At 36.8% G+C, this 26,907-nt stretch overlaps 2 protein-coding genes across 4 annotated transcripts in view; both read left to right on the forward strand.

The window, feature by feature from the left end:
* CRY1 (cryptochrome circadian regulator 1) overlaps positions 1 to 24,798 on the forward strand; it is a 95,582-nt gene extending 70,784 nt beyond the window's left edge. The window contains exons 3-13 of one of the 3 annotated variants that reach the window (XM_044941394.2): positions 5,525 to 5,667; positions 7,974 to 8,158; positions 8,458 to 8,546; positions 9,079 to 9,219; positions 9,312 to 9,623; positions 10,774 to 10,925; positions 11,161 to 11,363; positions 11,467 to 11,562; positions 15,968 to 16,039; positions 16,122 to 16,225; positions 24,557 to 24,798. In XM_044941394.2, coding sequence (XP_044797329.2) covers positions 5,525 to 5,667; positions 7,974 to 8,158; positions 8,458 to 8,546; positions 9,079 to 9,219; positions 9,312 to 9,623; positions 10,774 to 10,925; positions 11,161 to 11,363; positions 11,467 to 11,562; positions 15,968 to 16,039; positions 16,122 to 16,225 — 1,497 coding nt within the window. In that variant the 3' untranslated portion in view covers positions 24,557 to 24,798. Of the gene's footprint in view, positions 1 to 5,524; positions 5,668 to 7,973; positions 8,159 to 8,457; positions 8,547 to 9,078; positions 9,220 to 9,311; positions 9,624 to 10,773; positions 10,926 to 11,160; positions 11,364 to 11,466; positions 11,563 to 15,967; positions 16,040 to 16,121; positions 16,226 to 17,170; positions 17,824 to 17,875; positions 18,080 to 24,556 lie in introns of those variants that run through there. The other 2 variants (XM_044941393.2, XM_006069566.4) reach the window with 2 other exon arrangements.
* Positions 24,615 to 26,386, forward strand: MTERF2 (mitochondrial transcription termination factor 2). The gene has a single exon (XM_044941395.2). The coding sequence runs from the start codon at positions 24,615 to 24,617 to the stop codon at positions 25,770 to 25,772; it is 1,158 nt and encodes a 385-aa protein (XP_044797330.2). The 3' UTR covers positions 25,773 to 26,386.
* Positions 26,387 to 26,907: the final 521 nt, after the last annotated feature.

Below are 26,907 nucleotides of genomic sequence, written 5' to 3' on the forward strand. Positions count from 1 at the left end.
TATCAAGAATAAAAAAGGGGACATCACTAAATTGTCTCTAAACTTTAAAAACATAAAGGATATTATAAATGTCATAATGTCAATATAAACTAGAGAACATAACGTCAATATGAACGAAAGAACTAAAGAGCCTCTTGATGGAAGTGAAAGAGGAGAGTGAAAAAGTTGGCTTAAAACTAAACATTTAGAAAACTAAGATCATGACATCCAGTCCTATCACTTCATGGCAAATAGATGGGGAAACAAAGGACACAGTGACAGACTTTGTTTTTTTGGACTCCAAAATTACTGCAGATAGTGACTGCAGCCATGAAATTAAAAGACGCTTGCTCCTTGAAAGAAAAGCTATGACCAACCTAGACAGCATATTAAAAAGCAGAGACATTACTATGCCAACAAAGGTCTGTCTAGTTGAAGCTATGGACCTGACTCTGAGTAAGCTCTGGGAGTTGGTGATGGACAGGGAAGCCTGGTGTGCTGTGGTCCATGGGGTCTCAAAGAGTCAGACATGACTGAGCGACTGAAGTGAACTGAATGTCAATATATTATACAACTAAGATGAAATGAAAAATATTCTTGACAAGTGCAACTTCTTAAAATTTCAGCAGAAAAAAAAGAAAAATTGAATAGCCCTCTCTTTACAAAACTGAATTTATAATCAAAAACCTTCCAATAAATAAAACTCCAGGTCCCACCAGATGGCTTTACTTATTCCATCACCTATTTAAGAAAGAAATAATGCCAGTCTTATAATACTCTTCCAGGAAACAGGATAATATTGGGAACTCTGAACTTGTTTATGAGGGCAGCATAACTCTGATACCAAAATCTGATGAAGAACTTTCAAGAAAGAAAAAAAGTATAGCCAAGTGTCCCGCATAAACACAAACTGAGATATCCTTAATATATTAACAAAGAGAATTTAACAATATTTTAAAATAGTACTTCATCATGATCAATAGAGTTTATTTCAGGAATACAAAGTTGGTTCAACATTATGAAATAATAAATTAATATATCCTATTAGTAAAGGAAAAGGTATTATTATTTCAGTGATAAAGAAAAGCATTTGACAGTAGTCAATACCCATTTGTAATGTTTTAGAAACCTTTATGCGAACTAGCAATAGAAAATTGCTGACTATCAACTTGGTAAAGGCTATCCACAGTTCTTCTCATCAGGTGGTCAAAGTATTGGAGTTTCAGCCTCAGCATCAGTCCTTCCAATGAACATTCAGGACTGATTTCCTTCAGGATGGACTGGCTGGATCTCCTTGCAGTCCAAGGGACTCTCAAGAGTCTTCTCCAACACCATAGTTCAAGAGCATCAATTCTTCGGTACTCTGCTGTCTTTATAGTCCAACTCTCACATCCATACATGACTACTGGAAAAACCATATCCTTTCCAGTATTTATTTGTAGACATTTAATGATGGCCATTTTAACCAGCAAAATCACTGTGAGGTGGTACCTCATTGTAGTTTAGATTTAGATTCGTATTTCTCTAGTAACAATGTTGAGCATCTTTTCATGTACCTATTGGCCATTTATATTACTTCTTTGGAGAAATGTCTGTGTAAGTCTTCTGCCAATTTTTTAATTGCGTTGTTTGTTTTTTTCTTATATTGAGTTATATGAGCTGTTAGTATATTTTGGAAATTAAGCCCTTGTCGAATGTATAATTTGCAAAATTTTCTCCCACTCTGTAGGTTGTTTTTTCATTTTGTTTATGGTTTCCTTTGCTGTGCAAAAGGTTGTAAGTTTGATTAGGTCCCATTTGTTTACTTTTGTTTTTATTTCAATTGCCTGGGAAGACTGTGTGGGTTATATTTTTACGTTTAGTTTTCTGACTTATATTTCCCTTCCTCTTCAAAAAGGGAAAAGGGGAGGGACTGTTACTGTCTTGTTTTAAGCTCCAACATTTACTAACCAAAAACTAAAAAATTGTCAAGAAAAATCATAGAATTAAATTACAGACTATTCAGGAAGTGACATATGTGACAAAGTTTGTCATTAAAAATAAGGAGTGTACAAATCCATAAGAGAATTAATTGCAGTAGAAACCTAAGCAAACATAAGCTGCAATTCATAAAGAAAAAAATATACAAATAGCTAGTAACAACAGTAATAACAGCTGTCATTCATTGAGGACTTAATTATGTTCTATGTACTCAACAATTTACATTGTTTTTGCTCAGTTGCTAAGTCGTGTCCAACTCTATAACCCAATGAACTGCAGCATGCCAGGCTTCCCCGTCTTTCACTGTCTCCTGGAGCTTGCTCAAACTCATGTCCACTGAGTTGGTGGTGCCATCCAACCATCTCATCCTTTGTCGCCCTCTTCTGCCCTCAATCTTTCCCAGCATCACCATCTTTTCTCTTCCAAATAATTTACATACATTGTCTTATTTAATCTTTTCACAACAACAACAACAACAAAATGTTATTTTTTTCATTTTACTCTAATAAAAACATAGTGTTTGTTATATACTAGGTACTCTCTAAGTACTCTACTTACATGCTACCCATTTTAAGATAAGGAAACAACAGGCATGGAAGGTTTAGAAATTTGCACAGATAGTTGAACCAGTCTTCGAACTTGAGAAGTCTGACTTTAGATCCTTTGTTTTTTAACTACCACTCTATACCGCCTCTCGCTATAAAACAAAGAAATACAATGCTTTCTTTCCTATTCTCATTTTAATTTCATTTTTAAATTTCAAAAACAGTACATGATTTTACTTAACAAATATGAACAGTACAACATTGTATAAAATAAAAAATAATTATTTATATTCCTAAATTCTACCCTGCAAAGATAACAGCTATTGACAACTTTGTATGCATTCTCCAAGACTTGCAAGAAATGAAAAAATTTTAAATACTATTTTCCTGTGTATGCTGTGTTTATATTAGTGGTTTTTAAAATACTGGTGTACTACTATTGAGAGTGTAAATTGGTGCAGGATATCTGGTGGAAAATTTGGCAATATCTATCAAAATTTTAAATATAATTTATTGTATCCATTAATTGTGTTTCAAAACATTACTTCTAGAAAAATGAGACAAACGTCCCAAAATGTTTAAGATTTATGTATAAAGATGTATACTGAAAGGTTTATAATAGCAATTTTTTTAAAAACTCACTATTGGAAATAGCCCTTGTTGAGAAACCTATATGCAAGTCAGGAAGCAACAGTTAGAACTGGACATGGAACAACAGACTGGTTCCAAATAGGAAAAGGAGTATGTCAAGGCTGTATATTGTCACCCTGTTTATTTAACTTATATGCAGAGTACATCATGAGAAACACTGGGCTGGAAGAAGCACAAGCTGGAATCAAGATTGCCGGGAGAAATATCAATAACCTCAGATATGCAGATGACACCACCCTTATAGCAGAAAGTGAAGAGGAACTAAAAAGCCTCTTGATGAAAGTGAAAGAGAGTGAAAAAGTTGGCTTAAAGCTCAACATTCAGAAAATGAAGATCATGGCATCTGGTCCCATCACTTCATGGGAAATAGATGGGGAAACAGTGGAAACAGTGTCAGACTTTATTTTTTGGGGCTCCAAAATCACTGCAGATGGTGATTGCAGCCATGAAATTAAAAGACGCTTACTCCTTGGAAGGAAAGTTTTGACCAACCTAGATAGCGTATTCAAAAGCAGAGACATTACTTTGCCAACAGAGGTCCGTCTAGTTGAGGCTATGGTTTTTCCTGTGGTCATGTATGGATGTGAGAGTTGGACTGTGAAGAAAGCTGAGCACCGAAGAATTGATGCTTTTGAGCTGTGGTATTGGAGAAGACTCTTGAGAGTGCCTTGGACTGCAAGGAGATCCAGCAAGTCCATCCTAAAGGAGATCAGTCCTGGGTGTTCGTTGGAAGGACTGATGCTAAGGCTGAAACTCCAGTACTTTGGCCACCTCATGTGAAGACTTGACTCATTGGAAAAGACCCTGATGGTGGGAGGGATTGGGGGCAGGAGGAGAAGGGGACGACAGAGTATGAGATGGCTGGATGGCATCACCGACTCAATGGACATGAGTTTGGGTAAACTCTGGGAGTTGGTGATGGACAGGGAGGCCTGGTGTGCTGCGATTCATGGGGTCGCAAAGAGTCGAACACGACTGAGCGACTGAACTGAACTGAATCTATACAGGTTTGGAGAAGTACAACTTGTAACTATATAATCAGTTAAATAATGGTAGAATGACAGGTGAAGTTTTTTTATTTGTAAGGTATATCGGAATAGATTTTAGAATTAAAAAAACAGTAAAACTTTACTACCCCCCTCCCTGGGAAATCACTTAATTCCCTTAAGTCACAGTCTCTTCACTGAAAGTGATTATAAGAAGGTTTACAGGACTTATTAATATAGCACCTGGCACTCAATATCTGCTCTTGTTATAAGTGTGTTATATTTTCAACATTTAACATTTTGTGATAATCAGAAGTAAAACACTGTAAAACAATACCTCAGCAGAGTAGCTTGTACCACATTAACTGTCAAAGGTTTATATTAATAGTAGTTAGGACATGGAAGTAACCTAAATGTCCATCAACAGATAAATGGATAAAGAAAATGTGTTACATATATACAATGGAATATTGCTAAGCCTTAAAAAGGAACAAAATTGGGTCATATGTGGTGATGGGGATGAACCTAGAATGTCATGGAGTGAAGTCAGAAAGAGTAAGCCAAATATCGTATATTAATGCATATATGCATTAATCTGGAAAAATGTTACTGAGGAACCTATTTGCGGGGCAGGAATAGAGACACAGACATGGAGAATGGACTTATGGACAGAAGGTGGGAAGGAGGGAGTGGAATGAATTGAGAGAGTAGCATTGAGATGTACACACCACCATGTGTAAAACCAGTAGCTAATGGGAAGCTGCTTTATACAGGGAGCTCAGCTCAGTACTCGGTGATGACCTAGACTGGTAGGATAAGGGAGTGGGTGGAACGGAGACACAAGAAGGAGAGGGTATAGCTGATTCATGTGGTTGTACCGCAGAAAATAACACAACACTATAAAGCAATTATACTCCAATTAAAAAAAAAAAACCAAGTCTTAGAATCAATAGACATAAAATCAGGTATTAAGGCTTCTCTGAACTTGGACAAATTCTTGAATTTTCAAAATAATCTTATCTGCAGAATGGAGTTAACAACCAAAATGCCAAACTCTGAGGACTATTTTGAGTAACAAATGAGATAATGTAAGTGTAAATTATTTGAACACGTGAAGTGCTATACAAACACATTTAATGTAGGAAGCTTAGATTAAGCATATTGCTAGATTGTATAATGCCTTAGCATAATGCCTGAAATCTAGTGAGTATGCATTTCTGATTTACATAATTTTGAATTTATAAATTGTGCATTTTCTTTCTGTATATTCAAAGTAGTATATGTAGAGTTGGAGCTTTTCACTTTTTTCCAGCCTGTGTTGTTATAGTAGAAAAAATAATCATTAAAATTTATGTATGTTTTTGCTCCTTTCTCTTACTTTAGGAATGGAACATTACTAAACTTTCAATTGAATATGATTCTGAGCCCTTTGGAAAGGAACGAGATGCAGCTATTAAGAAACTGGCTACTGAAGCTGGAGTAGAAGTAATTGTACGAATTTCACACACATTATATGATCTAGACAAGTAAGATTTTTTAATACACATAACATAATATTTGTCATTTTAACCATTTTGAAGTGTACATTTAAGTGGTATTGAGTACAAAGACAATGTATTATGGGACTTAAGTTTAAAAGTGAAAATAAAAACATGCATAATAGAATTGTGGAGAATTAAATTAACTCAAACCTGTAGCATTTTATTTAACTTCTGTAATTTTTGTTTACCCAAAGACAGACGCCAAAATTACAGACCTAAGTGCATAAGATAAAAATACTCAGAATTTCAGTTCCAAAACTATTAAAAGAATCACAAAATTATCTTTGACTATTCTAGCTCAGCCTACTAACTTGCCATTCTGGGCTCTCAGCAATATTAATTTTATAGTTTATATGATACATAGCCATCAAGTGCCTTGGTATATTTTACATGCTTGTCATAAATTATTTTATGTGTGTATATCTAGTCTGTCTGAATTTTGAGTTCATATGAAAATTGTATTAATATTATGTAGTCCTCTGAACAATGGTATGATATCTTATTTCTCAAAGTATATTTCATGAAATATCAGTCTTTTGTGATGCTTTGTCCAACAGAGATTCTGTGGTCAAGGTTAAATTTAGGAAGTTTTATTAATACGTGCTGTAAGATTTGAGGATTCATAAGATTTTTTAACATTAACCTTTGGCATACTGTCACCCTTACAAGTGCTAAAATCTCATAATTTATGTACCCTTTATTTTACTTTTTTAAGTTGTTTTCACATTTTATCAAAATAATAAAGCTGATTCTGTAATATGACAGACTATTTTATTCCACTTTTCCAGTTGTACAAAAAATTGTGGTTTGATTCAGGCAAGAGTCTTAACTTCCTATTAAGCCAGAAGTCATATATCCTTTGATAATAAACTTGCCTGCTCGTTTACCATATTTCTTAACCTTAGAGAGCTGATAGCAAGGAGGCAAAACAAGATAAGGGCAGTTGCTTAAAGTGAGAAGCTCAGTATACAATTATGTATAAAATTGGATTGTTTGTTAGACTGAATGTGAATATTTACTATATAAATCCATCATATAAAAATGTAGCATATCTTTTCTAAGATTTTTATTTTGCTTCTGTTATATAATTAGCAGTGTCCTCAGTAGTATCATTGTAGATCATTATAGCGGACAGATTTCATTATGATCCTAGGTATAAACTCAAAGAATTACCTCAAAGCAAAATTTCTAAAAGCAGAGCATAGTTTTTATTGGTGGTTACTTTCCATACATATAATTGATTCACCATTATATGTGGTATAGAGAAAACTTTATTCTATTTGGATTAAGAAAATCTCGATTTGCTACTTATTAGTTATGTGACCTTGACTAGTTTATTAAATTCTCTTGAGGCTTCAGTTTCTGATCCATAAAATGATAGAGTATAATTTTACCAATAATTTTTTATGAAGCCTAAATGCTAGAATGCAAATGGCTATAATGAAAAAGAATAATTGTTTATTCCCAAATTGTATCTAATTTGGCAATAAATACCATTGGCAAGGCTCTTTGTTTTTGGTATTACTTAACTGAGGAATTAGTGATCAGAATTAAATATAAAATATATACATAAGATACATATGTTAACATTTAACAAAAACATGCACAATAGAAAATACCAAGTAATTATCACTATAGTAATATAGAATCCTAATTAATAAAACTTGCTGATTACTCCTTGATATTATTGGCCTTATTTAGTTTTTATTGATGATTACAAAGTTCTCTGAGCTGTGTTGCAAAATATTTTTACATTTCCATATATATTATTTTTTTGTTTTTGCCTTTAGGCTTATTAGCCACTTGTTTTTTCCACTTATAGATGCTTAATTTTCTTTGTCATAAAAGTTTTGATATTTGCATGCTGTATATTTTGACATCTAGCAGATGTTTATAAAATGAAGAGAATGATTTTTAGATTTGTTAATTGTTTTAACAAGTTTCTTGGTCCTATAAGAAGCTGATTCTCCTTGAAGTCTTACGTGCAAATGGCTATGGTGAGAAAGAATAATGGGTTATTCCCAAATTGTATCTAATTCAGATTACCATTGGCAAGGTTCTTTCCTTATAGTATTACTTAATTGAGAAATTAGTGATCAGAATTAAATATAAAAGATATACGTAAGATACATATATTGACATTTAATAAAAACATGTACAATAGAAAATAGAAGTGATTTTTCATTTTTACTATCTTCATTTAATTTTCTTATTTTAAGACTTTTAAAAGTTTATCAAGTTATATTGTCCTTTTAAAAATACTAATAGCATTTTACTAACTTTTGTAATAGGATCATAGAACTAAATGGTGGTCAGCCACCTCTTACCTATAAAAGATTCCAAACTCTCATCAGCAAAATGGAACCACTAGAAATACCAGTAGAGACAATTACTTCAGAAGTGATAGAAAAGTGCACAACTCCTCTGTCTGATGACCATGATGAGAAATACGGAGTCCCGTCCCTGGAAGAACTAGGTAGGTGTAAGCAATAATACATGTGGAGCTTAAGAGTTAATAAACCATTCAGAAAAATCCCACTTCTAATTTGACATGTATTTTGCACTAAAAGAAAAAGAAAGTCTTAAACAAAAAAGTGATTAATCTGTGTATTATTTATGTATGCTATTAATTAATGGTCTATCTGTTATCACCTTAAGATAAATGTCTCAAAGGACAGTGACCATGTTATATATCATCTATCTGTGAGGACCTATCCAGGGCGTCATTTCATTTTTATGCTGTCAGATTTTTTTCCATTTCCTTTTTTTTTTTAGGTTTTGATACAGATGGCTTACCCTCTGCAGTGTGGCCAGGTGGAGAAACTGAAGCACTTACACGTTTGGAAAGGCATTTGGAAAGAAAAGTATGATAATACAGATGATGTTTATATTGTCAAACTGTCATTTTAAAAATAATTTCACTTTTTTAAAAACAATAAAATAGGCTGTTGAAAAAGGAGAATTAAGAGAAATAATTAAAATAGCACAAATGTAATTAAAGATTAATAACTGTCTTCATTTAAATACCCTTCTTCCTCCTCTTCCAATTATTTACTCTTTAGCTACTATCAGTACTAGCCCTCTGTGCTTTCTGTGTAAGCTGGTATCTGATGACTTTAAAGCTAGGATAGAGTTCTTCTGTTTCACATTATCTCAGTGTCAGAAAGACAGGTTGAAGGTGCTTTCAACCTTGTGTTAGGAATTTGCCACATGAGGATGACTAAAACAAAAGAATGCTCACTTTTATCTTGTTTTTTATTAAAATCTGCCATTTGTGGCTGAAAAAATGAGATTTTATTCCCCAAGGACTATGTAACGTTCTTGAAAAGCTCAATTTCAAACAGTCTTTTAAAATTGGAAAGGCAGTTAGCATAATTTTCTCTGTGTTTTTTTCAGGCTTGGGTGGCAAACTTTGAAAGACCTCGAATGAATGCAAATTCCCTGCTCGCTAGCCCTACTGGACTCAGTCCTTATCTCCGATTTGGTTGTTTGTCATGTCGACTCTTTTATTTCAAACTGACAGATCTCTACAAAAAGGTATTATCTAGAACTGGAGCTTATTTTTAAAAAATACTTTTTACAAAAAAAAAAAAATCTCTGATAATACTTCTTTGCTTTTTTAATCTTAGGTGAAGAAGAACAGTTCCCCTCCCCTTTCCCTTTATGGGCAACTATTATGGCGTGAATTTTTCTATACAGCAGCAACAAATAATCCACGCTTTGACAAAATGGAAGGAAATCCCATTTGTGTTCAGATTCCATGGGATAAGAATCCTGAGGCTTTAGCAAAATGGGCAGAAGGACGGACGGGCTTTCCATGGATTGATGCCATCATGACACAGCTTCGTCAGGAGGGCTGGATTCATCATTTAGCCAGACATGCAGTTGCTTGTTTCCTGACACGAGGTGACCTGTGGATTAGTTGGGAAGAAGGAATGAAAGTAAGTGTTCTTCCAACTAATGTAGCATGGCTTTATTTTGAAGAACTCTATACCTTTTATATATATATATATATATATCCTAAAAGTTGTCTATTATATAGATTCGTTTATAGTCTTATTTCTGTTTTTCAATAGAAAAGCATTTATTTCTTAACTATAGAGGCAACTTTTGGGCATAATCAGATTGGATTAACCTGAAGTCAGTTAACCTGAAGTCATTTCAGTGGCTAAATCAGCCTACCCATCAAGGGAACTCTAAAATTTAATACTCTGGACTTAGCAGATTGATGTATATTTATAGGTGATCATTTCTGTCACATAAAAGATTCACCAAAGAGTCTTAGAAATAGCAGTCTTTATTTTATAAATTTAAAAATATAAATCATTTTGCCTCACTTCAACACCATAGCTTTTTAGTCTTATTATGTAATGTGATGCATACTACATTTTGTGACATCATCTTATGGGTATATATAAGAGGACTTAAATATGTTTTACCTTCCTATCTATATCATAAATTTCCCCTTTCCAAAGACCATTTCTGATCCCATGTTTTTTTACATCTCTATTTCCTAGCACCAAGTCGTACATGAGGTAGATGCATAGCACACACTTAATGAATTTTTAAAAATAATTTAATTCTGTTTCCCTTTTGGATCAAGGAATCCCAAATTTAAATTCCATAATTCTAATTAAATTTTAAAGGTCATTTGTATTTGATTGTTCCCATTATGTAGACCAATGTACCAAGCTTCCAAGTTTTTTTTTGGTGGTTTATTTGGCAGTATTTTGCTTTCTTGAAAGTGTTTACTACTTTTTTTTTCTTTTTTAAAAAAAAATCTTCCAATATCCTAACTTACCCTTTTAAATCAATGACTTGAATAACTTTTACCCTCCCCTTTCCAGTAACACTGCCAAGCTTACAATGGTAAATTCTATTCAGAAATTTGTATAGTACTAATATGTTTCTTTCCCTGAAATTACTCATTATAGGATAGAACATAGATAAGGAAACTAACTTTGGAATGTTTAGTTTTATAGTTCAGTGCTAGGTTTTCTTTACCTTGACTTTTGATCTACAGAGACCTGGAAAATGCTTGCTTTGAGAAATATCTGTGTGCAAACTAATTGATTACCGTTACTTCTGAAGGTATTTGAAGAATTACTGCTTGATGCAGATTGGAGCATAAATGCTGGAAGTTGGATGTGGCTGTCTTGTAGTTCCTTTTTCCAGCAGTTTTTTCACTGCTATTGCCCTGTTGGATTTGGTAGGAGAACAGATCCCAATGGAGACTATATCAGGTAAATCAAGGATGATTATTATTCAGTTTGGAATAGCTAATCCAGGAAGAGCTTGTCATGCTTAAACAACGCTTAAGGTATTCCCCACTCCTGATGGGCAGCAGAGATAAGAAAAAGGGTAATAAATCATTTAAATGGTATTGATTTGATTTGGGTCATTCATAGCTAATAAATAGTGTGTTATAATTTGCTTACAGTTCATTTTATTAATAATTTTTCTTCCTTTTCCTAAAAGGCGTTATTTGCCTGTCCTAAGAGGCTTCCCTGCAAAATATATCTATGATCCCTGGAATGCACCAGAAGGTATTCAAAAGGTAGCCAAATGTTTGATAGGAGTTAATTATCCTAAACCAATGGTGAACCATGCTGAGGCAAGCCGTTTGAATATTGAGAGGATGAAACAGATCTATCAGCAGCTTTCACGATACAGAGGACTCGGTATGTCTTAAATGCCTTTGATTTGTTTCTTTGGCAGCTGTTTATGTCCCCGTCCTTGAATTTCATCTTGATCATAACTTAATAGGAAGTTTTTTCCCTTTAGGTCTTCTTGCTTCAGTGCCATCTAATCCTAATGGGAATGGAGGCCTCATGGGATATTCTCCGGGAGAAAATATCCCAGGTTGTAGCAGCAATGCAAGTAAGTAAAAAGGAAATTTCTGTACTTAGTAACATGAAGAGATGAATAATAAAATATATTGTTTATTGTACCTCACTATAATATGCTTTTAAAATTCTATCTAAAATTTGTGTAATAGGTTCCTTGTATATATGCATACATGTACACACATACACACCCCCTTACTCCATTAGTGACATTTTAGAGCTGGAAATGGCAACTCACTCCAGTGTTCTTGCCTTGAAATCACATGGACAGAGGAGCCTAGGGGGCTATAGTCCATGGGGTTGCAAAAGGGTCAGACATGACTTAGCGACTGAAAAACAATGGAGATGGAAAATATTGTTACATATAGTGGAATTTGGGAAAATATTTTTACATATAGTGGAATTTGGGTCAAAGATCTTGCAAACTGAATGAGGATAGCAATATTAAGGAAAATGAAACTCAGATGTTATATTTTCAGAATGCCCATTTTTTATTCTCTTTAAGTATATATTAACTATAAGATAATTAATTAAGAAGATCAGAGGCCCTGTGAATGTGGCCAAAGATTTATCATATACATGCATAGCGACACTAGTCTTTTTGCACATGAGTTTTTCCTCACAAAGCCTGGTCTGTAATGGTATTCTTTGTGATATATATGTATAGTTATTTGCCACACATATATTCTTAATACATGTGAAGAAGTCAGAATGTATTGGACATTTGAATCATCTCAATTTTCAAATGTTCTAACCAAAAATCAGTTCAGTCACTCAGTCGTGTCCAACTCTTTGCAACCCCATGGACTGCAGCATGGCAGGCTTCCCTGTCTATCACCAACTCCCGGAGCTTACTCAAACTCATGTCCATTGAGTCGGTGATGCCATCCAACCGTCTCATTCTTTGTTGTCCCCTTCTCCTCCTGCTTTCAATCATTCCCAGCATCAGGGTCTCTTCAAATTAGTCCATTCTTCATATCAAGTGGCCAGAGTATTGGAGTTTCAGCTTCAGCATCAGTCCTTCCAGTGAATATTCAGGGCTGATTTCCTTCAGGATGGACTGGTTGGATCTCCTTGCAGTCCAAGGGACTCTCAAGAGTCTTCCCCAACATCACAGTTCAAAAGCATCAATTCTTCAGCGTTCAGCTTTCTTTTTAGTCCAACTCGCACATCCATCCATGACTACTGGAAAAACAGTAGTTTTGACTAGATGGATCGTTGTTGCAAAGTAATGTTTCTGCTTTTTAATATGCTGTCTAGGTTCATCATAGCTTTTCTTCCAAAGAGCAAGCATCTTTTAATTTCATGGCTGCAGTCACCATCTGCAGTGATTTTGGAGCCCCCCAAAAATAAAGTCTCTCACTTTCCATTGTTTCCCCATCTATTTGCCATGAAGTGATGGGACCAGATGCCATGATCTTAGTTTTCTGAATGTTGAGTTTTAAGCCAACTTTTTCACTCTCCTCTTTCACTTTCATCAAGAGGCTCTTTATTTCTTCTTCTCTTTTTGCCATAAAGGGTGGTATCATTGCATATCTGAGGTTATTGATATTTCTCCCAGCAACTTGATTCTAGCTTGGGCTTCATTCAGTCTAGCATTTCTCATGATATGCAGAGTACATAAGTTAAATAAGCAGGTGACAATATACAGCCTTGATGTACTCCTTTCCTGATTTGGAACCAGTCTGTTGTTCCATGTCCAGTTTTAACCTGCATACAGATTTCTCAGGAGGCAGGTCAGGTGGTCTGGTATTCCCATCTCTTTCAGAGTTTTCCACAGTTTGTTGTGATCCACACAGTCAAAGGCTTTGGCGTAGTCAGTAAAGCAGAAGTAAGATGTTTGTCTGGAATTCTCTTGCTTTTTCTGTGATTCAATGGATGTTGGCAATTTGATCTCTGGTTCCTCTGCCTTTTATAAAACCAGCTTGAACATCTGGAAGTTCACAGTTCACATACTGTTGAAGCCTGGCTTGGAGAATTTTGAGCATTACTTTGCTAGTGTGTGAGATGAGTTCAATTGTGCAGTAGTTTGAGCATTCTTTGGCATTGCCTTTCTTTGGGATTGGAATTAAAACAGACCTTTTCCAGTCCTGTAGCCACTGCTGAGTTTTCCAGATTTGCTGGCCTATTGAATGCACCACGTTATAACAGCAACATCTTTTAGGATTTGAAATAGCTTAACTGGAATTCCATCACCTCCACTAGCTTTGTTCATAGTGTTGCTTCCTAAGGCCCACTTGACTTCACATTGCAGGATGTCTGACTCTAGGTAAGTGAGCACATCATGGTGGTTATCTGGGTCATGAAGATCTTTTTTGTAGAGTTCTGTGTATTCCTGCCACCTCTTCCTATTATCTTCTGCTTCTGTTAGGTCCATACCATTTCTGTCCTTTATTGTGCCCATCTTTGCATGAAATGTTCCCTTGGTATCTCTAATTTTCTTGAAGAGATCTCTAGTCTTTACCATTCTGTTGTTTCCCTCTATTTCTTTGCATTGATCACTGAGGAAGCCTTTCTTATCTCTTCTTGCTATTCTTTGGAACTCTGCAATCAGATGAGTATATTTTTCCTTTTCTCCTTTGCCTTTTTCTTCTCTTCTTTTCTCAGCTATTTGTAAGGCCTCCTCAGACAACCATTTTGCCTTTTTGCATCTTTTTCTTGGGGATGGTCTTGATCCCTGCCTCCCGTACAATGTCACGAACCTCCGTCCATAGTTCTTCAGGCACTCTGTCTATCAGATCTAATCCCTTGAATCTATTTGTCACTTCCACTGTTTAATCATAAGGGATTTGATTTAGGTCATACCAGAATGGTCTAGTGGTTTCCCCTAGAAATTAGAAATTTCTTCAATTTCAATCTGAATTTGGCAATAGGAGTTCATGATCTGAGTCACAGTCAGCTCCCGGTCTTTTTTTTTTTTTTAATGTCAGATACTCAAAATTTGATATTAAGAATAAAATCTTTTAACAAATTGAACTCTTCTGAGTTCAGAAATATTTTGCATACTTTTGAGAGCATCAACAGTTAGCTTAGGGTAACAGGAATGAAAGCACTCATCTCTTACTGCCTACTTTTGTGTATGAGGAGATTTTTGCCACATGCTCACAATATCCTGGAGAAGTGGTGGTGTGATTCTCATTCTATGATTGGAGAAATAAGCCTAGAAGAGTTAAGTAACTTAACCGAGATCCCACAGTTAGTAAGTAGCTGAGCTAAGACTCAGATCCAAGTCTAACTTGTCCTAAAGTTCATAGTCTTCCCTGTATCACTGGGCCTCCCCTGTAAATGTAATGCCATGTGTAGTGTTTATAAAACAAAAGATTTTATTATGTGTTTGGCCTACATTCAAATTATTGCTGTTGATGGTAGTGTACTTCAGAAATGTTCTTTCTCAAAGTCTCCTATGATTTAAAATAAACTTTAACAAGGAATCATTTCAACAGTTCTGTCACATTTCTTACGCAGTTCACAGCCTGCCTTTTTTCTCCACACTTGAGTTTTAGGGACAGAAGTTCTGTGAAACACTGAGATAACAGGCAGGCAGCAGAGGGGTAGAAAGCAACACACTGCAGTTACCTAGCTAATGGGGGATGATGGCACATACTCTTTCTTAGTTCAAATATGTATTCATTATTTGAAGTTATCTGCAAAACTAATCATGTTAGCAAGTTAAATTGGAATGATTTAGCTTCACAAATTTATACACATGATGTTTTATGGTAGGATTAATAAATTTGAAAGTAGTCTAATTATGTAAATATTTGCCTATAACACACTTTGTAGCTAGGTACTGTGAGGCTTTCAAAAAACAGAAGACATAAAATCCACATTGAGCTTGGAGTCTAAATGGGGGTGTGGAAAGAGAAAAAAGTAAATGAAGTAAGTGATAAATTGTTAAGATCCTGCCTCCCCATGCAATAGGAAAAAGGGAGAAGAACATCAAGAGCTAAAGGAACTAGGACATTTCACTTGGAAGATGGTGGGGTGGGTAGCACCTTCGTCTTGTCTCCTCCTTGTGTGAGCTGTTTAGCTGTCATCTGACAGATGTTTATTCTCTTATCTCCAAGGACGTATGTTTTAGATTGGTGCTGAGAAAGGAGGAGATGAAGAAAGCATGTATATCTTACTGATGCCCTATGTTTTGCTTTCATGATCAAGTGTCTAATCATTGTCATCCAGTAAAGAAATGTTTTTTACAAAATGACTATCAGTGATTTTTCCTTTGAATAGTTAACATTTCTGTGTCCCTAAATTTAAGGACAAGTTAAGTTTTCCTGATTTGGGCATATGATTTTTGGTTCTTATGAAGCATTGTGGATTAATTCTAAAAAAACATAATATAAATACTAAAAATTAGATTTGTAATCTTAATACATACAACTTGGAATTTACTTAAGTGATTTTACTGTCTTTTAAAACTGTCTTTTAAATACTAACAGGTTGTACTCAAGGGAGTGGTATTTTACATTATGCTCATGGAGACATTCAGCAAACTCATCTATTAAAGCAAGGTAAGAATGAAGCATTCAATCATATTGTTCTTTTCACCTTTCCTATCTTAAATGTACTTTTTTTTTTTTTTTAAATGTCTAGGAAGAAGCTCCACAGGCGCTGGTCTTGGCAGTGGGAAACGTCCTAATCAGGAAGAGGACACGCAGAGTATTGGTCCTAAAGTCCAGCGACAAAGCACTAATTAGGTAAATATTTTAGAGCTTTATTTCTTGCTTAAGCCAGAGTATGTAATCAACATAAATTAAGATAATTTCCGAAATGGAGCTTATCTCTATTTTCAAACCAGAGAATCTGGGGCATACAGTTTTAAAAAAATATTTATTTGACTGCTCTGGGTCTTAGTTGTAGCATGCGGGATCTTGAGTTGTGGCATGCTAACTCTTTGCTGTGGCTGTGGGATTTAGATCCCTGGCCAAGGGTCAAACCTAGGCTTCCTGCATTGGGAGTGCGGAGTCTTAACCACTGGTCCACGAGGGAAGTCCCAGGCATAAATTTTTCAGTGATTGTTACAAAATCAATTCTGGGACAAGAGAAGTGCACCTGTACTGGGCACAGTGCTATACTGTTTTATGTCCTCTGAACTGATGATCTTCAGATCTGAAAAGCTTATGGTGTTCTGCTCAGATTTTTTCTCAGAAAAAGCCAACCTTTTCATTTCCTTCCTATGTGACCATGAGTCTAAAACAATTAAAGTGACTTAACTTCTAGTGATATTAATAATATCTCTTTGTGAACTTTTCGTCATATCTTAAGTGTTTATAAATTTATCTATTGTGATAGATCTGAAATCTACATTATTTCCAGTCTGATAAGTAGCTTTTTTTTTTTTTTTAATGTTGGTCCTTTTTGAAAATGTCAAAAAGCCATGCCTGTATTCAATTCAGTTGGTTTTGGAATACTGTTTTATGATTTAAATTTATATGAAAAGATTTCATACAGTGCATTTGCCAGTTAAGACTTTTGTTTCTTCAGTTATCTTGAACTGTTCACATTTTTTAAATCATTGCTGGTTTTTTAATGTGAACCTAATTAGTCTGTAAATTTCTTGACGATTAGTAAACACTCATCAGATTTTTATCATTCCTTGCAATCAAGCTTTACGCAGTTTTTTTTTTTTCCTTACATCACAGAAAACATTCAGAAGGAATACTGTTGCAGCTGAAATTGGTGGGGAGTTCAATACTTTTTCAGTTAAATTATTTTAAAATATTCCTCATTGATGGAAAGCAGTTACATATTGAAATGCATTATTTCTAATAACATTTCTGTGGTTTTTAACTTTTTAAATGAATTTGACAAAGGACAAATGGTAATTTGTATATAAAGAACTTGGTAGAAGAATTTGCTTAATGTAAATATAAATAGTCACAATTAGTATAGACCCATCAATATATTTTTGATAATTTTTCATGTATGGTAAAAATTAAAGTGGTTAACTGATATTCTGATACAAAAAATCAAAGTTTTGAGAGTTAGTGTGGGAAAATAGGTTTTTAGACTTTCTTAAAAGACTTTGTTAAAATTTTAAGACAGAATTTTTCTTGACATCATTGTTTGGTCTAACTTTACACTCTTTGATAATAATGTTTTAAAAAATGTGCATAATCAAAATTAGCAGTTATAGCCTCTGTTAACGTAGACAATATATGTTTTAAAGCTTCATGTATGCCTGATTTGACCCAAAGTTGTGGAAGTATCATATGTTAAGTTCTTTTTGTTCTCCCTTTCTTTGTTCAATTACAGCTAAAGTGACTATGTTATTAAAGTATATGCATATATGGAATCTTGTGTACTTGATTTTTTTTTCTTTTTAAAAATTTTTTTGCTTGTTTTAGGTAAGGAGGAGAGCTTTGGTATGTGAGATGTGATCACAGACTAGAAACAGAGTCTGTAAACTACATGTCACCATTCTGAAAGAAGAAACAGCTACTATAATTTAGTAAAATACTTTTCACAATTATTCTAAGTAAGAGTACTATCTTCTAAATACTTGGTACTTTTAAAAATAAACATATCTATAAGAAAGATTTAAAACCAAAGAGGTTTTTTTCAAGTAATTGGGCTTACAACTGTGAATTAGTCAGTATGGTGTAATAGTTAAGAGTGTAGGCTCTGGAATCGAATGCCTGGTTCTGCCATTTATCGGCTGTGAGATCTTGGACAATTATTAACCTTTTGTGCCTTCTTTTTTCTCATCTATAAAATGAAGATGAGAATAGTATCTGCTTCATCAGTTCATTGAATTCAGTCGCTCAGTTGTGTCCGACTCTTTGCGACCCCATGGATTGCAACATGCCATGCTTCCCTGTCCATGACCAACTCTAGTGCCTGGCATGTGGTAAAGATGGTCAATAAATGTTAGCTATAGGGTGGTAATGCTGTGTAGCCCCCTGAATTGTGCAGCACATAGTCTGCATAACTGCATGTTACAACTCTGGTTAGCTGCCAATTATTGTTATCATAACTATTATTAATCTGGTAATTCCATTTTGCTATTCAGGTGTTTGATTGTATGGTCCTAGAATTGAATTCTTTAAATACTTAGGGTAGAAAAAACCTTGGGTGGCATTTATTTAAGACAACTGGCATAGCTAAATTGGTCAGTTTCAAGTGTTGATTACAGTGTGCAGGGTTGTGTTGTCATTCCTCATACAATTTTGTGGAGCCCCGGTACTAGCTGCCAGCTCCTTAATGCACATTCCTGCTCCCTCCCTCCTGACCAGTGACTGTGGCATGCAGTTCTAAGGCCCAGCTTCACATTCTGTAACTTCCTTCTCTTTTCTGTGGTGGTAGTTTAGTTGATAAGTTGTGTCTGACTCTTGCAACCCCATGGACTGTAACCTGCCAGGCTCCTTTGTCCATGGGATTTCCCAGGCAAGAATACTGGAGTGGGTTGCCATTTCCTCCTCCAGGGGATCTTCCTGACCTAGGTATCAGACCCAGATATAGGTGACACACTTCAGTTAGTCTGGACCCCAAATCCTAGTATTTCAGGAAAGAGTGCAATAAAGCCACAAATAATGGGGGTTTTGTGTGGGGGTAACTCAGAGGGAGAAGAGTTACTGGACAAACACTCCCCTACCTCATATATGGTTAGCCATTCAGTTAATTCTAGAATATCCTGGAGATCAAAGTTGATCTAGAGACAAGGAGTCAGGATTCTTGCTGCTACTCTGTGGAATTAAAGTACAACTTGTCACCCTCTCAACAAAGGCTATTGAGCACAAACTAGGTAATAAGGCTAGACTCAAAGATTTGGTTAGCATTTCCCAAGTCCCTGTCATGTGCCAAGCATTGTTGATAGGAAAATTAATTCATCAGTATCCACAATGAATTCACTCCACAAGGAGACAGGGCAATCTAGAAGAATTACAGTCCTTTGTGTTAAGGCTGTTTTTAGAAGTATGCACAGTATACTATGAAATACAAAGGGAGGGGCCTAGCGCCTGGGTAAAGCACAGCTTTCCTGATCCTAACTCTACACCCAGCATAGGACAGCTAGCCCAGTTTTGGCACCTTGTCCTTTACATTTAACTCTATTATAGTTGCAGTTAATAGTGTCAGTGGTTGTTAATATCTTTGTCCTCCACCAGAATGTGAACTCCATATTCCCCCTTGTCTGGTGCACTTCTGTGTTGTCATTGCTGCTGCAAATGCTTGACACTTAATAGGCATGCCATAAATATGTGTATGGATAAATCTGAGAGTAAATGGGACAGACGTTGAGCCTGGCTTTAGGGAGAGATTTGTTTATGAGACTGGAATCACCGGTAATAATCAGAATATAAACCACCTAGCAGTTTATCTGAAAAGGCTAGTATTTGGGTTAAAGTGTCAGGAGGCAGTTTAATTCTTTAAAGTTCTTTAATTCTTCTTTAAAGAAGAATCAGGCACTGTAGCTGACTGCTGGGTTGGCAGGGGACGGGGGACAGGAAGGCTAGATAGGTTCCAAAGAAGTTTCGGGATTTTTTTAAACTAAATTTCTTTTGTAAATTAGTTCTTTATCTGTAGGCTTATTTTGGGAATTCTGAATGGCTACAGCTTAAACATATAGCGGTTTCTGAGTTATTTCTACCTTTTTTTCTTCTCACGGGCTGTGACATTCCCCAAGGGACAAACAAACTCCAAGTTCTCTAAACTACACAGAGGGCAAAGGCATGAGAATGCCAGCGACAGTATTTGCTGGCCAAAGCTGAAAAGCCGGTCGGGTTGAACTCCGCCGCCCCGCCCCTCCGCGCTGCGTCAGAGGGGTCACGTAGCCTCTGCCTCGCGTCCTGATTGGCTGCGTTGGGGGCTCTGGGCGTGTCTGCGGGTTCACAGGTGGCCGGGTCAGCGCTGCTGAGGGGAATTGGCCGGCGGCTGGAGACCCGGAACTCGTGCCGTGTACAGAGCGGACACTTGACAGGTGAGTCGTCCCGGTCCTGCGCACCTGTGGGTGCTCGCCGCTGCAGTCTGGAGTTGGGAGCTGCCCACCATGAAGACAGACTCCTCGTCAGCTGCCTCAGCTCCGCCTGGCTGGCCAGGGTGCTGGTGGACGCCGGGGCGCCGCCGGCCGGAAGTTTCTCTTAGCTCATGCCCGACATGACGGATGTGTGGTTTTCGGTCTCTCCCCAACACCGTCTTCGTTGGGCCCTCGTTTTTTCTGTTTTACAAACTGGAGTTAATTTCAAACAGCAGATCATATGTGTTGTCACAGTCGACCTTAATTGAATTACTAGTGTTCGTGGAGTGGGCCGTTATTATGAAAATTGTGCATATTACAGAAGTGGGTTTCACGCCCCCCAAAATGCTTAAGAAAAATGAAGCATCAGAAAAATAGACCACGTTGTGATTTAACCAATATTTACCTGGATTATTTATTACTATGGGCAGAGCACGGGGCCAGGAGCAGGCTCGAGCTAAGCTTTTGGGTTTGAATGCGGGATCTGGTCTTTTTTTAGCTGAGCGACCTTGGGGTACTTTACTTTCACCTGTTAACTCATCTTTAATATAGGTTGTTGTGATGACTTAATGAGTTTCTGAATACTCTGATTCATGGTGTTAATCTTCACAATCACCCAGTTTGTAACCTTGACAAACACGGAATGTTGCCACTTTCCTGATGCTCAAACTGAGGCACAGAAAAGTGACTTCCCCAAGTCATAACACAACTAATGATCCAGAACTAGGCCGAGGCAGCCCACAGCTTTACCCACTACTTTAAGTTGTAGTGCATTTGGTTTGTCACTGCTTTTCCATTGACAGATACTTACTTTGTTTCTCTGTGGACCAAGTTCTTTGCTGGGTACAGGGGATAAAGTAGAACTGCACTCAGACCCTGTCTTCCAGATGCTTGTAATCGGGTGCAGGTTATTCATAGTTAGACTGCAGGGTGCTCACAAATCCTGCTAAAGTTGTTTGCAAAATGTTGTGAGTACAGCTCCTTTTTTTTTGGAAAGAGAGCCTCTGACTCACACCATATTCTCTGATGGGTCTGTGATCCGAAGGTATGAAGAATGTTTTAGCAGAAGAGCTAGTGCCTAGTGTAATGTCTGTCACAGAGAATGAGCTAAACAAACAAACCCCAAAAAACTGGTTGAAAGAATGAAGAACTTACAGGAGTATAAGTGCCACAGTAGGGTCAAGAGCAGCGTGTTGGGGAAGAGCACACACGAAAGTCATCTGCCCAGGCATGCCTCCTAGAGTCAGCAGTGCCAGTCAGGCGAAAGGTAGAGAAGCATTTTATCATAGAACAGGGCAGTAAACCATCCCTGTCCTCATGGAGAGTGAGACAGAAATCACACATGAACAGCTGCAGCTATGACAAGTGGCATTCCCTGGTGGCTCAGATGGTAAAGAATCCGCCTGCAGTGCAGAGACCTGGATTCAGTCCCTGGGTTGGGAAGATCCCCTGGAGGAGGGCATGGCAACTCACTCCAGTATTCTTGCCTAGAGAATCCCCATGGACAGAGGAGCCTGGCAGGCTACAGTCCATGGGGTTGCAAAGAGTTGGACACAACTGAGCAACTAAGCACACAGAGGAACAGTCCACGGTGCCAAGACAGCCTATCTGGAGGACAAGAAGCCTCATCTATTCACAAAGGGCAGGAAACCTTCCCTGAGAAAGTGACACTTAGACAGGAGGATTGTGGGCATGGGGAACAGCTCTCAGTCTTTAGAGACCCTGTGATGGGAACAGGTAGAGCGCCAAGGGCTGAAAGGGGGTTGGTACAGTTAAGTGTAGGCAGTGGGGGACAGGAGATTTGGGTGATGACAGAGCCTAAGACAAAGAGGCCTTAAAGGCCACGGTAAAGTAGACATTTACTTTATGTCTCTATCCTAAAGTGCGATTGAGAAGTTTATTGCAGGGAAGTGACAAGATTACATTTTGAGAAGCTGGAATGAAGTTTCCGTGGATTAACAAGCCCTGGATAAGGACAGGATCTCTGAGGAGAAACTCTAAGGTAAGAAGAGGAGCGCCTAGAACCAAGCCTTGAAGATGAGCCTGGAGAGGAGACAGATAAAGGGTGGTCAGAAACAGAGGAAGGAAGGAGGACCAGGGGAGTGGGAAGTCTTGAAAGTCAGGTATGAGTTATTTCCCAAAGAAAGTGGTCACCTGTGCTGAAAGCTGCAGATGCCAAAAGAGGAACTAAAACTACTCATTGGCTTTATCACATGAAAGTTGTCTTTATTGGAAGTTATGTAAATGGGAAGAGAGGAAATGAAGAGAAAGGCTGTGCAAGAATTAACTGAGGGGAAGAGAAAAATAATTTTAGCTGGAGGGGCAGTGAGAGAAGGAGCCATTGAGGTGAAGGATGGGAACCTGAGAGAGGAGGATTCAACTGAAGAGTAAATACATGAGAAAGAAGGGCTCTAGAGATCTCAGGCTAGAGAGGCTGGGATGAGCACAAGACCAGGAATTATCTGGAAGATGAAAGGTGTGACTCTAGGGAATGGGAAACAGCAGAAGGTTTATGTTTGGTGTGGTGAACTGCACTCCTTTTTTTGTACTAGTTAGACGCAAGGGTATTGGGTTGAGAGTGAATGAGAGAATGGGTGTCTGGGGAAGCTGAGGTCTGCGCTGAGATTTGACATCCTTGTGAGGGGTGTGAAAGAATGAGCTGACCAGAGATTGTTTTAGGATGGTCTAGCAGAGGGAGCCAAGTATGAAGCAAAGGCCGGAAATTAGCCACTTGGCTCCTTTGGGGAATTGCAAAAATGGTAGGGGAGTGAGGATTCCCCTACAATTTTTGCCAGGTGGCACTAGTGATGAACTCACCTGCCAGTGCAGGAGATGTAAGAGACACGGGTTCAATCTCTTCAGTGGGGAAGATCCCCTGGAGGAGGGCATGGCAACCCACTCCAGTATTCTTGCCTGGAGAATCCCATGGACAGAGGAGCCTGGCGGGCTACAGTCCATAGGGTCACAAAGAGTCAACACAACTGAAGTAACTGAGCACACACGCACAAGGATGAAGGCTAGCTAGAAACAGAAGCTACGTTTAATACGACATAACAAAGGAAACATCACAAATCATGGGGAAGGAAAGGATTGTTCAAAAATGGTGCTTAGATATAGCTAAACTATTGATAAAGTCTATTTACATTCTCAGCTCACAACCAGAAATTTCAAATGAATTAAAGGAGCTAGCTTTTAAGATTCAAACAGTAATATAGAAGGAAATAGGGATGAATTTTTATCTTCTCATCTGATGCATAAAAGCAGTAGGAATCCTGAAGGAAAGGGATACTTCCCTGACTCTTTAACCAATTAAAATTAACTGATTTGTCCTAACACATGCTATACTATGACCAATTAAAATTAACTGATTTGTCCTAACACATGCTATACTATGCTAAGTGAAATAAGCCATGGTCACCATGACATTCCACAGCTAACATGATTTCCCATGACTCCACCGGACAGTCACATGGTATTCCTTGTTTTACCTGGCTGAGACTTAATTCTGGATTTATAAAAAAAGATTGTCACAAATTCTCATAAAATAGTATTATATTTATTAACTCATTTTTAAACAAAACAAATTCAGTGGCTTATTTTGGATAATAGCTATTCAGCAAAAAATACAATATAAAATTAAAATTGACTCTCCCCCTCAAAAAGTATTTGCTTTACCTAGCCATCAACTTTAAAATATAAAAAACATTAAAAAAAAAAAAAAAATGAGTGTGTGTATAAATGTATATGCCCTAGACAGAAACAGAGTTGTAAGAAACGAAATTTTTGTCAAAATAACATTTGAGGTTTGTGAATCTTTGAACTCCCTGTGGTTTTGCTACTGATCTGTTAAATGGAAATAACTACTTCACAAGTTGTTGCAAAGCTCAAAGAGGTATTAAGTTTAAGATGGGAAGCAGTATATGACAGTTACTTCATCAGTTATTTAAACAGCTCTATTTAATACTCCACATGAGTAGTTTACCTGTATGATTTGTCCATTTTATTTCCATGCTTAATATTTGCAGCTCAGGTTTGTGTTTGTATTCTAAGAGAACCTGTATTTTCTTTCTTACAGGTATGATTTGTACATTTGGAGTCTCAGGACGGTGGGAATTAGCCAGTGGATTGCAGCCATGTTGTGGAAGTTGCTGATGAGATCCCAGCCCTGCAGACTCTGTTCTTTCCGAGAAATGCTATCAGCTCCAAAATACAGACCTTTTCTAGCATCCTTCACCTGTACAACTGATAGTCAGTCAACGAAAGAAAATAAAAAGACAGTAGAAAAGCTCTTTAAATTGTCAGTTGACATCAGGAAAATTCAAAGATTAAAAGGCTGGGTACTTCTGGAGGATGAAACCTATGTTGAAGAAATTGCAAATATTTTACAACAGCTGGGTGCCAGTGAGACTGCTGTAGCCAGTATCTTGGAACGCTGCCCAGAAGCAATTATCTGCAGTCCAACTGCTGTCAACACCCAAAGAGAACTTTGGCAATTGGTCTGTAAAAACGAGGAAGAGTTAGTCAAGTTAATAGAACAGTTTCCAGAATCTTTCTTTACTGTTAAAGACCAGGAAAACCGGAAGCTGAATATTCAGTTCTTTCAAGAGTTGGGACTCAAAAATGTGGTCATTAGCAGATTTTTGACTACTGCATCTAATATTTTTCATAATCCTATTGAGAAGAATAAGCAAATGATAAAGATTCTCCAGGAGAGTTATCTAAATTTAGGTGGGTCCGAGGCCAACATGAAAGTTTGGCTTCTAAAATTGTTAAGCCAAAACCCATTTATTTTGTTAAATTCTTCTGCAGCTATAAAGGAAACACTAGAATTTTTCCAGAAGCAGGGTTTCACAAACTTTGAAATTCTCCAGCTTCTCTCCAAACTCAAAGGATTTCTTTTTCAGCTTTGCCCAAGAAGTATACAGACCAGTATGTCTTTCTCTAAAAATGCTTTTAAATGTACTGATCATGACCTGAAGCAATTGGTTTTGAAATGTCCTGCCCTTTTGTATTACTCTGTTCCAGTTTTGGAGGAGAGAATTCAGGGATTATTGAAAGAAGGAGTTTCCATAGCTCAGATAAGAGAGACACCAATGGTTCTTGAATTAACACCACAAATAGTACAATACAGGATAAGGAAACTGAATTCCTTAGGCTATGGAATAAAGGATGGACATCTAGCAAATATAAATGGAACAAAAAAAGAATTTGAGGCTAACTTTGGTAAAATTCAGGCCAAAAAAAGAAGGCCATTATTTAACCCTGTGGCACCATTAAATGTTGAAGAGTAACTTGCTTACTGATGTTGCTTCTTTTTACCAGTGCCGAGTGAAACCAAGTAGCAAAAACTTAAGTGATTCAGGAATATTGTGGGTACCAGTAATTTTAAGAATCTATGTAGCTTCTGAGTTGTGTTTAAATTACCTCTTAAGTACATGATCTCTGACTCAGCTGCTATACTTGAAAATATAAATTGCATTTATTTTAATAAAGTTTGTAATTTTTCCTTGAGCTATTTAAAACAAAAACTACTATTAAATGGCACAAGTGTGATATTTTGTAAGTGAATAGTTTTAGAAACTGAAAAGTGCACTCCCTTCATTCAAATTATGGATACATTTTTATTGATATAGCACATTTCATCTGGGATGCAGACCCAGTCTTCTCACCACCAGCTCTGAAACATCACTCCACTATGGTCTGAATCCTGTAGTTAGTGTTTGGTGAAACATTACCAAATTTCTAAAACGTTTTGGTGGAGAAGGTTGATTTTAACTCCAGGTTGGAATAGGTATCTTTGAGAACCAAGTATTACCCATCATAAGGAATAGTTAGAACTTATTTATATGGTCAGTTTGCTTAAAATTGATGGTTTTATTTCATTAAACACTTCTGTGTGCATGTATTACTCTCCCCTTTTTACAGATGAGGAATCAAGCTTAGAGAACCATCCAGCTGCCAAGTGCCAGAGCCCAGATTTACTGAGATCTCTCTTCTGTTCAAACCTTGTGAACAGAAAAAGGATTGCTTATGAGTTGGCATAAGAAAAAGTTACCCCTACCTGACATGCTACAAGAGTGAGTACCAACTACAAATTCAGGAGTTTTTATGAAATCGTCTTTGTAAAATTCCTTAAATTTAAAATGATCTAATTCATATTCAAGTACAGCTTTTAAGGAAACTTAGAATCCAGGTCTGACTGTAATATATGAAAGGTTAACTGTGTGATGGTTGGTACTGATTTTAGTTAGGTTTTAAGTTTCTAAGTTTTGTTTCAAGATAAGTATTACCCACATAGATTGGCTCACTTTCAGCAGTGGAGTTTGAACTATGTAACAAATACACAATTGACTGTTGACACTCAAACATATGTACACCGTGTGTGCAAGGCCCTTAAGTAATGAAAAATTATGAAAAATGTAGACC

Source organism: Bubalus bubalis, chromosome 4, assembly GCF_019923935.1.
Source record: "Bubalus bubalis isolate 160015118507 breed Murrah chromosome 4, NDDB_SH_1, whole genome shotgun sequence".
Lineage (NCBI taxonomy): Eukaryota > Metazoa > Chordata > Mammalia > Artiodactyla > Bovidae > Bubalus > Bubalus bubalis.

Coding starts and splice junctions, on each gene's coding strand:
- MTERF2 (XM_044941395.2), top strand. CDS start 24,615: ATGTTGTGGAAGTTGCTGATGAGATCCCAGCCCTGCAGACTCTGTTCT.